General features: G+C 40.6%; 1 protein-coding gene across 1 annotated transcript in view; it reads right to left on the reverse strand.

Moving 5' to 3' along the window:
* atp6v1ab (ATPase H+ transporting V1 subunit Ab) overlaps positions 1-12,402 on the reverse strand; it is a 39,626-nt gene that overhangs the window by 15,311 nt on the left and 11,913 nt on the right. Inside the window, exons 2-9 of the mRNA XM_063048356.1 lie at positions 8,709-8,800; positions 7,817-7,945; positions 6,568-6,782; positions 6,199-6,336; positions 5,681-5,832; positions 4,244-4,406; positions 3,555-3,663; positions 2,617-2,739 (exon numbers count right to left, since the gene is read on the reverse strand). Coding sequence (XP_062904426.1) covers positions 2,617-2,739; positions 3,555-3,663; positions 4,244-4,406; positions 5,681-5,832; positions 6,199-6,336; positions 6,568-6,782; positions 7,817-7,945; positions 8,709-8,790 — 1,111 coding nt within the window. The 5' untranslated portion in view covers positions 8,791-8,800. The remainder of the gene's footprint in view (positions 1-2,616; positions 2,740-3,554; positions 3,664-4,243; positions 4,407-5,680; positions 5,833-6,198; positions 6,337-6,567; positions 6,783-7,816; positions 7,946-8,708; positions 8,801-12,402) is intronic.

Genomic DNA, 12,402 nt, shown 5'->3' on the forward strand with positions numbered 1-12,402 from the left:
TTTCACCTCAGACGGCTGAAAAAGTTTGGTATGGGTCCCCATATGAAAAGAAGCTGGCAACTAATATCAAAGAAGATACTAAAAGCCTTTTTAAGTATATAAAGGGAAAAAGAGAGTCGAGGGTAGATATAGGACCAATACAAAATGACGCTGGAGATATTGTAATGAGAGATGCAGAGATGTCAGAGGAACTGAATGCGTATTTTGCATCAGTCTTCACAGTGGAAGATGTCTGCAGTGTACCAGACATTCAAGAGTGTCAGGGAAGTGAAGTTTGTGCAGTGAAAATTACAACTGAGAGGGTGCTCAGGAAGCTTAATGGGTGGATGAATCTCCTGGACCGGAAGGAAGGAAGTAGCTGGAGAGATTACGGAGGCATTAACGTGATCTTTCAAGAATCGATAGATTCTAGCATTGACCGGATGACTGGAAAATTGCAAACGTTACTCTGCTATTTAAGAAGGGTGGGAAATAGCAGAAAGGAAACTGTAGACCTGTTAGCCTGACATCAGTGATTGGGAAGTCATTGGAATCGATTGTTAAGGATGAGATTATGGAGTACCTGGAGGCATATGACAAGAAAGGCCAAAGCCAGCATGGTTTCCTGAAAGGAAAACCCTGCCTGACAAACCTACTGCAATTCTTTGAGGAAATTACAAGTAGGGTAGATAAAGGAGATGCAGTAGACATGTTGTCTTGGATTTACAGAAAGCCTTTGACAAGTTGCCGCACATGAGGCTGCTTAGCGAGATAGGCGCCCATGGAATTACAGGGAAGTTACTAGCATTGGCTGGTCAGCAGAAAACAGAGAGTGGGAATAAAGGGATCCTATTCTGGCTGGCTGCCGGTTACCAGTGGAGTTCCACGGGGTTGGTGTTGGGACCACTGCTTTTTATGACGTACGTCAATGATTTGGACTATGGTATTAATAGATTTGTGGCTAACTTTGTTGATGATACAAAGATAGGTGGAGGAGCAGGTAGTGTTGAGGAAACAGAGAGCCTTAGATAGTTTAGGTGGGGAGAGAATTCAAAATGCAGAGATGCAAAGGGACTTGGGAGTCCTTGTGCAAGATACCCTAAAGGTTAACCTCCAGGTTGAGTCAGTTGTGAAGAAGGCAAATGCAATGCAATGTTGGCATCCATTTCTAGAAGTGTAGAATATAAGAGCAGGGATGTGATGTTGAGGCTCTATAAGGCACTTGTGAGACCACACTCAGAGTATTGTGTGCAGTTTTGGGCTCCTTATTTTAGAAAGGATATACTGACATTGCAGAGGGTTCAGAGAAGATTCACAAGAATGATTCCAGGACTGAAAGGGCTACCGTATGAAGAACATCTGGCAGCTCTTGAGCTGAATTCCCTACAGTTCAGGAGAACGAGGGGGGATCTCATAGAAACATTCTGAATGTTAAAAGGCCTGAACAGACTAGATATGGCAAAGTTATTTCCCATGGTAGGGGATTCTAGGACAAGAGGGCACAACTTCAGGATTGAAGGACGTCCTTTTAGAACTGAGATGCAGAGAAATTACTTTAGTCAGAGGGTGATAAATCTGTGGAATTTGTTGCCACAAATGGCTGTGGAGGCCAAGTCATTGGGTGTATTTAAGGCAGAGATAGATAGGTTCTTGATTAGCCAGGGCATCAAAGGGTATGGGGTGAAGGCAGGGGAGTGGGGATGACTGGAAGAATTGGATCAGCCTATAATTGACTGGTAGAGCAGACTCAACAGGCTGAACGGCCTACTTCTGCTCCTATATCTAAATTGTAAGGACTTTTTACAGAGGTACAATTGAGAGCATCCTGACTGGCTGCATCACTGCATAGTACGGGAACTGTACTTCCCTCAATTGCAGGACCCTGCAGAGAGTGGTACAGTCAGTCCAGCGCATCTGTAGATGTGAACTTCCCACTATTCAGGAAACTTACAGAGACAGGTGTGTAAAAAGGACCCAAAGGATCATTGGGAACCTGAGTCAACCCAACCACAACCTGTTCCAGCTGCTACCAGCCAGGAAACGGTACCACAGAATAAAAGCCAGGACCAACAGGAGGACAGCTTCTTCCACCAGGCCACCAGACTGATTAATTCATGCTGATACAATTGTATTTATATGTTACATTGACTGTCCTGTTGTACATACTATTTATTACAAAGTACTATAAATTGTACATTCCACATTTAGACGGGGACGCAAAATAAAGATTTTTGCTCCTCATGTATATGAAGGATGTAAGTAACAAAGTCAATTCAATTCCCTACAGTGTGACTATCACATAGAGTGTCAAGATGTCACAAGCTTCTCCAATCTCATTTGTAGATATTTTATATTCAATGATTGGGAGTGCAAGTCTTCTGAGGACTTGTAACCAAGCCTCCTCTCACCCCTGATATATTTGTTTTGGGGAAGTTTAAAGAAATGTGACCTAGATTGCAAGTACATTTCATTGCTATGTAGATAATTCTGGGTTGATACAGAACAATGCAAGTCAAGCTATGCAATAGACTCCAGATAACTTAAGAGTTACGGTTGCCAGTCATTAATTGAATTGCCACCAACATTGGAACAAGTTTTGAAATTATTTGTTAACAGTACTGTTCAAAGAAAACTTACCAGCAGGCATCTCTGCCAGTCGTCCAGAGATTTCACGCAAGGCCTCGGCCCATCGGGAGGTTGAGTCTGCCATCATGCTAACGTGATATCCCATATCCCGGAAATATTCGGAAAGTGTAATACCTTTTTAAAATAACGTGCCAAATCAGAGGAAGGAATTAGAATTATGTAACTGTTATAGATCAAGTGTGACATTTTTCTGTGTGAAGGTAATGGGAAGAACTTTGGCATAACCATTTGAACACTTCACTGGGAGTCACCAAGATAGAGAGACGGGTGGAGTGTACTAGCCCACCGTTTGAGGTACCAGAGTGAAATATATACATAGGGATAAGGATAACTAGTGCAGAAATGTAGTGCTTTTTTTGTGCATTGAGAGAGCCAAGAATAGAGTCAAGCAAAGGTGATGCAAAAATAGACACCAAAGCACAGGTTACGTTACAAATAGAGAGTCAAGAAACTGCAGATGCTGGAATCTGATGGACCCACTGAGTTCCTCCCGCTTTTGTTTATCGTATTATGAATGTTTATATACTGTCAATATAATGAGATTGTGCAGTGCAAGATTGCCTCAGATGTAGCTGCATGTGACTTTGGCAATTTGGAAAGGTGGGAGTCCTGACACAAGAGATTCATACAGCTTTATCAAACATGGGAAGGAACAACATCTCCTATGTAGCATTAAAAATGAGTCAAAGATTTGTTTTTAAAGGATGCGATGATCACAGCTGTTGTGAAAACATTTTACAATGAATCAGGAAATCAGGAGTTTACTTTATAAGCTTGCCTTCAGAAGCAGTCAAGATTAAACACATACAATGGGAATGAGAAAGGCTGGTGCAGGAAGAGCGTTATATATAAACGACCTATTAATAAAAACCAATACAATCAAGTCAGAATCCTACTCAGCAAGACAATTAAACAATGTGATATTATACCAGTATAGATGGAAGCTTCCCTGGCAGCCACAGGCATGTTGGAAGTATTAGCCACCAAAGATGTTCGCTTCATGATGCTTTCTACTTTTCCATCAACTTCCATTGTCAACTGTAAGAGATAGAAAGATGAGGGCCATTAGCAGTGATCCAAAGAGTAAGTCTGGAGAGTGGTCATTCAGCCCAAACGGTGTCTAAATGCAGCCTTCTAGCAATACGAATAACTTGAATTGCTCTTAAGAGTAACAGTAAAATCTGTACCCTCAAATTCATGCTATTCCAACTACCATATTTTCTTTATAACAGAAAGAGACTAATATTGAAAACTAAAGGAGATTCCTGGACTAGAATACTGTCTAAGACTGAGCACTCAACTTTAAGAAATTACAGATGTTGAAAAAACAGCCAAATGATAGGGATCTTTGAGTCACTCCGACATTATAACAGGGTAAGGACATAAAGACATCTTACTTTAGATCTCTGCTCTTGTTAGTGGGAAGAAGTGCCCCAGGAGGAGTTTTGTTCAGTAGAATAAATCTTATTCTCCTAAGTCTCTTAGGAGAATAGTTATTTTTCACTAAGTCTTTGCTTTTGTTGAACTTGGAGATTATGCCAAATTCTCAGGATATTTTGCAAAGTATTCTTAAACAGCACATATAAATACTTTTTCTCGAAGGCAATTTTAAACCAACCTCTGGGAAATCTCTCAGTACTTCAGACATCTCATTGCCACGTTCCCCACATCCGACGTAGATGATCACATCACTATTGGAATACTTTGAGAGAGACTGAGAAATCACAGTTTTACCACAACCAAAGGCACCAGGGATGGCTGTTGTTCCACCTTGAACACACCTTTAACATAACAAAACGAATGATGGTAAATGAATAAACTATCAGCTAACTTTCTAATCATACAATCTAAGTAGAGATAGGAGACTATTCTTTTCTCATCAGATGTATTAGTTATTAAAATAGTTTTACAGGCAGTCCCCAGGTTACGAACGAGACCCGTTCCTAAGTCTGTCTTTGTCAGATTTATACATAAGTCAGAACAGGTTAGCCTATCCTTCAATGCCTTATGCCCTGCTGCACTTTTTTCCTCTTTCGAAATGTTGGTCCTCTCAGGCATAAGCCAGTCTCGTCTACATTAAATATTTGGTCTGGCAAATAACCTCCCTCCTCAGTAATTTTTTTTCAATATTTCAGGAAAATCACTCGCAGCACTTACATTGACACTCGCTGCTTCACCTTGCACTTTAATATTACGTAAATTTGCCCTCACTTTGAAATGATTGAACCAACCCCTACTCGCAACAAATTCTTCATCACAGAGTGAAATAAATACGAGATGGGAATAATCGATCCATAATTTTAACTCTTTTACCGTGTCCGTCAACAGAACAGAAACACTGTGGATTCAGCAGCAGTCACGGGCGGTGGGTCCTGAGCTCCCCCGGGTCCTAAAGTCCACCCACATGGAGACAGTTTAAATGGGACAAGTGGGGGTGATGCTGACTGGAAAAGGGGAGGTCAGGGTGAATCTTGCTAAGAAAAATTTAAGCCAAATACAAAGTTACACACTCAACACAGTGTTAACGGCAACGTAATCCGACTTAAAATGGCAGACAGCGTTCTCCTTCCTCGAGCCGACAAATTTTTAACATAATTGGCTTCATAGCAGTCCATTCGTAAGTATGAGTTGTCCGTAAGTCGGATGATCGGAACTCGGGGAATAACTATAATATCATGTAGAAAACTTCTGTGAATAACCCAAGGTCCAGAGTATGAAGCCTTTTTTTAAAGATTTGCAAGAGTCAAGAACATTGGTGAAAGTGGCTGATGTGCAGATCAAGGTGGGTGCATCTAAAAAGAGGGAAAAGGGTAGAAGCTGAAAACCTGCAGGTTACATTCAAACATTAGATGTGCATAAAGTCTAGAAGACCAGAGTCTGTCTGTTGCATCCTCCTGTCGAATTACAACATATCCTGTAGAAGTAATCTCATTATCAGCCCACAAGAGACACTGTGCCTGCAGTGAATAAGTAATCACTACCTTATGGCAGCTGGACTATTCTGACCAAGAGTGGGGCCAGGCTTCACAATACAGTATTTCAAAGATAAACTCACGGGAAAAGTGCATCCAGCACTCTCTGTCCTGTCAGTAGAGGGTGACTTGCTGGAAGCTTCTCAGTGACTGGCCTGACTTGGCGGACAGGCCAGACTTGAACCATGGTGAACTTCTCTTTAATTCCTTCAAATTCAAGTTCCAGCACTACATCCTTCAAAAAGGGAAGAAAAACATGAAATTGAGAATTAGAGTTGACCACTGTCGTCTTCTAAAGGGATTACTACTTTATCTTATGTATGGAAGGCATCCATACAAACTCCCTGGCTCACAATGATCTGGAATCCCCTGCCGAAGTTTTCCACCTGTTCAACACTTCCAAAGAAGGTCCTTTAGGGACAACTTTCATTATATTTCTTTCTTCATGCTTTTAACATAAGGAGCTCCACAAGATTAGATGTGCATTGAAGCAAAATGAAGTGAGATGTCTACCTAATTCAGTTTCATAAAATATATTTAACTGATAACTATAGTCATAATTTTGATCAGATTTATGAAACAAACTATCTCAAATACTTACAGAGACATCATAGTTCCCTGCTGGAGCAACATATGTCACTGTTCCTCTGTTTTTTGGAGGAAGCATGATCTTGTGCTTGATAAGAGAATTTTCAAACACGAAGCCATATATATCTCCACCAGTGATGTGACTACCAACCTAAAAAAAAAGGTACATGTTATGACTAAAAAAGATATCCCACATTTTTGATATTAACATCCAAAACCCCGGTCTACATTATTCTTAATGATATAAATAATGGCACAAAATACAAATTCTCAAACTAATGACATGAGTCAAAGTGATTCAAATCAGATCTTATAACTGCTAGAAAGTAACACAACTAAAGAAAATAACAATTTTTATAAACTCGTTACCAAGAGCTCTTACCCGCATATTCTTGGAAGGTGTAAACTCCCACTTTAAGTCTCTACTCAGAGCATTTACATTGACCCCACGGGGGATGTAAATACTCTCTGTCAGCTTATTGATGTCCTTTAGGGGTCGCTGGATTCCATCAAAGATGGCTCCCATAATGCCAGGTCCCAGCTCTACAGATAAGGGCTTCCCTGTTCGCAACACAGGATCTCCAACAGATACACCCGCTAGTGGATACAGCTCAGGATAATAGGGCTTAAAATATTGCCAATAATGAAGCTTCAATGGCTTTGAACCTACTAAGTGAGGAAACACTGCTCATCAACACCTATAGCCTGGTTATTCAGCTACTTTGGCCAGGCTGTTCATTCCACTGTAACCAGATCCCTGAAAGAGATATTCACTTCGTAGAAAGAGGTTACTAGGTAATACAGTAAATAATTCATGGATGTTCTCAAAACTTCTGAAGAAATGCATCATCCTCACCGATTACTAGTCAACGACTGTTCGAAGTGGGAGTAGTAGTATTTCGGATGGTACTGACAAACTCCAATTGATGCACTGGGAGCACCACACTGAATACCCATCTGTGAAAGACTCAATAATTACCACATTAACCTCATCAGTCACCTCAGAACCTACTGAGAATGTGATTATGAGAAAAGGTAGCACTTTTATCTTAAAAGGAGAAGATTCCAAGTTTGGCTGTACTTCAGGGATTCGAGGTTGACACAACCAATGCGGCACTCGCAGGGAGACAGTTGGGTGAGACAATAAAACAAGGGCAATCTCTCAGATGGATGCAAAATACCCTATGAAACTATTTTGAAATATCAAGGTAATGTTTACTGATGACCATTAATCATTCTTTTATCAGTATTACTAAATTATGTTACAATTTGTAGGAATTTGCTGTAGTCAAATCAGTTGTTTTATTTCTCACATTTCAAAACTATAATCCAGAAGCATTTCATTGGTTGTAAAGTGCTTGAAACCAAGTGTTTGAATGCACATCTTTCTTACATTCTGTCCACACAAAGAATAACTCCTTGATAAAGTTACAATATATGGAATTAAATCATGGAACCATGGCTGTTTTTAAAGTCATTTTCATCTTGTTGGCCCTAATTTTTCCTGCTGATCTCAAGAGATTAACCTGACTCTAGGGGATGGATGTCTGCCCATGTTCGTTCAAAGTAAATATGATCAGAGATGTGCATTTATGAGCACATTGCTCAAATTTACTAATTAGAAAGGATACAGGTTTCTTCATAGACCTGGATTGTGGCCATATCTCCCTCCAGGCGAATAATTTCACCAACCAGCTCAGAGTGACCTACACGGACCAGCTCGTACATTGCTGCTCCAGCCATGTTTGAGGCAGTGACAACTGGAAAACACAAACAGTGAAATAAAGTAAGTGCACCCCTCCAGATAAAAGAAGATCTTGTCACTTTTCTTGCAAAATGAGCTGTGAATGGTCAATGTTACCAAACGTCAGAAACTGACAGGGAATGGGGTGGCTAGTCATATTTTTAAGAATCAGCCCATTATAAGGTAAGTTTTAAAATGCCCAGAAGCAGATCTGTACTCTTTAAGTTAAGAGGATGATAAAGAATCTGATAAAAAATGCAATGCACAAGAATGCTTATTTGTAAATGCCGGTCAGCAAATGAAGCTGTAGAGAACACATCTTTCTTCTCCTAACAACACACATCAAAGTTGCTGGTGAACGCAGCAGGCCAGGCAGCATCTCTAGGAAGAGGTGCAGTCGATGTTTCAGGCCGAGACCCTTCGTCAGGTCTCGGCCTGAAACGTCGACTGCACCTCTTCCGAGAGATGCTGCCTGGCCTGCTGCGTTCACCAGCAATTTTGATGTGTGTTGCTTGAATTTCCAGCATCTGCAGAATTCCTGTTGTTTTCTTCTCCTAAGTTTGCATCAGTTGCTACAGGATGTCTGTGTGCTTTTAGCAGTCAGAATGCTTATGTCTGAGAATGAAACATAGAAACAGAGAAAACCTACAGCACAATACAGGCCCTTCGGCTCACGATGCCGTGCCGAACATGTACTTATTTTAGAAACTACCTAGGGTTACCCATAACCTTCTAAAATGTTTTCCTGTTCCACAACAGTTCTTTATCAGGATACTCACCTGGTCCAGAGACACCATGAACAGATCCAACCATCGTCTCATGGTCCACATCTTGTATTTTGGGAAGTTTGCTGAAATCCATCTTGATCGATCTGAAACATTTTGTTGTGATCAGTATACAAGTAGAAAAAAAAGTGCCAATTAAAAAGAAAAGAGGGAAACTAATGGCTCCCTATAGAGATGGGAGAATTTATACAGAGAATAAGGAAATGGCAGAAGAATTAAATACTTTATACCTTTATCACAGAAGGAAAAAGAACTTACAGTAATATTAAAATCAATGATCCAATACAAATGAAGAAAAAGAAATTAGTGTAAGTAAAAAAAAATGCTGCTAGAGACGTCAATGACCTTGAAAACTGCTAAATCCCAAGGACTTAATCTACATTCACAGTTTTGAAAACAGTGGCTATGGAGTTAGTAAATACTCCAGTTCATGTCCCAAAATTCTAAGGATTTTGTCACGTTTCCTATAGATTGAAAATGGTGATAAACTACAGAGGAGGACTAGTATCAGCAGAATGTAAATTACTGGAATCTATCATGAAGTACATGATATCAAGATGCCAAGAAAATGTATGAGTACAAATAATATTAGATTATGAGAACACTCAGTCCTCGTTTATTGTCATTTAGAAATGCATGCATTAAAAATGATACAATGTTCCTCTGGAATGATATCACAAGAAAACACAGGATAAACTAAGACTAAAATTGACAAAACCACATAATTATAACATATAGTTACAACAGTGCAAAGCAATACCGTAATTTGATAAAGAGCAGACCATGGGCACGGTTAAAAAAAAAGTCTCGAGTCCCGATAGCCCCATCATCTCACGCAGACGGTAGAAGGGAGAAACTCTCCCTGCCATGAACCTCCAAGTGCCGCAACCTTGCTGATACAGCACCATTGGAAGCACCTGACCGTAGCCGACTCTGAGTTCGTCCGAAAACTTCGAGCCGCCAACCAGCCCTCTGATACCGAGCACCATCCTCTGCCGAGTGCTTCAACCCCGGCCGCTGAGCAACAAGCAAAGCCGGGGACTCGGGGCCTTCCCCTCTGGAGATTCTGGATCACACAGTAGCAGCGGCAGCAAAGCAGGCATTTCAGAAGTTTCACCAGATGTTCCCCTGTGCTCTCACGTCTGTCTTCATCAAATCAGGATTGTGCACGGCACCCTACTTGACAGATAACAGATATTACCACTGTAGTGGCCGCTGCAAGCTGAGTCGTGCTGCCATCTTCTCCTCCTGCCATTTATGGATTAAGGAAAGGGAAATCATGTTTGAATAATCTGTTTGAGTTCTTTGCCAATCCAAAAGAGAACACCACTTGATATCTATTTGGATGGCTTCTGATAAGGTCCCACATTGGAGGACAGGACACGAGGCTGGTATAATATTTTCCGTGGATTAAAAGTTAACATAACAATAAATAGGCTCGTTTAAGGTTAAGACCAGTGAGTTGTCACAGAGATTGCTTTGGTCCAACTATTTACAATCTACATCTTACTTTAGAGGAGTTATGCATATTTCTAAGTTTGCTGTTGACCTGAAACCAAGTAAGAATGTGGATAGCAATGGGTTACAGAGAGCCTTCAGAGGAAATATAAACACAAACTGAGTGAAATGTGAAACTTGGCAAATGGACAACAGGGAGGAAAAATGGAGATGATCCAGCTCAGTAAAACAAACATAAATTTTGACACACTTTTAGAGAAATGGTGAGAGATCAGAAAACGTTGATATCCTAAGGGACCCGTGTATCCTTATACAGAAGTTACTCAAAGCTATGTGCAATTGCAGCAGGCAACTAGATATGACAATGGCACGTTGTGCTATATTGAAACAAGATTTTACCATGACATTATGTAGGCAATTATACAGATATAGACAATTATATAGTGGTTTAGACAAGACTAGACCTAGAATACTGCATAGATTTTTGATTTCCTTTACTTAAAAGATAGAAGTGCAGTGATGATTCACCAGACCAGTTAGGTTTGGGCAAAACTCTCCAATTTGAAACATTGATTCCAATTCTCATCGATGCAGCCTGACTTGCTCACCATTTCCAGCATTTTGTCTTTGTTTTAGATTTCTAGCGCCTGTTTTTTTTAAAACTTACACTGTTCTGTGGAGTTTAGAACTATAAGATGAACACATTCAAATGTACAAAATTCTTAGGGTAGGTGTAGAGAGATCATGTCCCTTGGCCAAAAAGTCCAGAACTAAGGAGTTACTGTCTCAAAATAGCAAGCAAGCCAGCTAGGACTGAAATGAGGAACCATTTCTTTGTTTAGAGCATGCTGACACCGTGGAATTTTCTTAACAGAAATGTAGAAGCTTGGTCATTGATTTCATTCAAAGCCAAGTGATTTTTTTTAAAATCTCAGAATCAAGTGATTATGGGGATAGGATGGAAAAATGGTGCAGAGATAAATCAGCCAGGACCTTACCATATAATCGATGGATCAAATGGTCTGTTCATGTTCCAATTTTTAATCTTTTTGCCAAGCACAAAATTCAGACCTGAATTACATTCACATGAATGCGTTCTTTTGAAATGGTCCATGGTTAAAAGCACTGTAGACCAGTGGTTCTTAAAGCATGTGACATTGACCTCTGGGGGCACTCGATAGCAAGGAGGGCAGCTGAGGGATTACAAGATTAATTTAAGAACTAAATTACTTAATATAAACATTTGATCCTAGTGCCTCATAATTGATACCTCATCTCTTGCTAACATAGCATTCCCCTAGACTTGGCTTGAAGTGCATTACTTGAAAAGCAATGGGATACTTCAATCTTTGGCATATCATGAAAAATCTGGACTGAAGAAATGGTGCTATTTCCAGGCTGGCCCGCATATTATTGCCGTTCATTACCAGTAGTGTTAGCTAGTATGATCCCCAAACTCTAATCATGCAATGACACAATTCCTGTGAATTAGGGAATGGTTTTCAATGGGGTAAAGTTCAGAATCTGCCCTTTCAAATGGACTTGTCTCAAGCACATGGTCCAGTTGAGATATTGCTGCCCCACTTTATGTACCTTCAGACAGAGAGTCAGGTTTTCATAGTCATACTTTATTGATCCCGGGGGAAATTGGTTTTCGTTACAGTTGCACCATAAATAATAAATAGTAATCCAACCATAAATAGTTAAATAGTAATATGTAAATTATGCCAATAAATTATGAAATGTCCAGGACCAGCCTATCGGCTCAGGGTGTCTGACCCTCCAAGGGAGGAGTTGTAAAGTTTGATGGCCACAGGCAGGAATGACTTCCTATGACGCTCTGTGCTGCATCTCGGAGAAATGAGTCTCTGGCTGAATGTACTCCTGTGCCCAACCAGTACATTATGTAGTGGATGGGAGACATTGACCAAGATGGCATGCAACTCAGACAGCATCCTCCTTTCAGACACCACCGTGAGAGAGTCCAGTTCCATCCCTACAACATCACTGGCCTTATGAATGAGTTTGTTGATTCTTTTGGTGGTCTGCTACCCTCAGCCTGCTGCCCCAGCACACAACAGCAAACATGATAGCACTGGCCACCACAGACTCGTAGAACATCCTCAGCACCGTCCAGCAGATGTTAAAGGACCTCAGTCTCCTCTGGAAATAGAGACGGCTCTGTCCCTTCTTGTAGACAGCCTCAGTGTTCTTAGACCAGTCCAGTTTA

The sequence above is a fragment of the Mobula hypostoma genome, chromosome 5 (assembly GCF_963921235.1).
Source record: "Mobula hypostoma chromosome 5, sMobHyp1.1, whole genome shotgun sequence".
NCBI lineage: Eukaryota > Metazoa > Chordata > Chondrichthyes > Myliobatiformes > Myliobatidae > Mobula > Mobula hypostoma.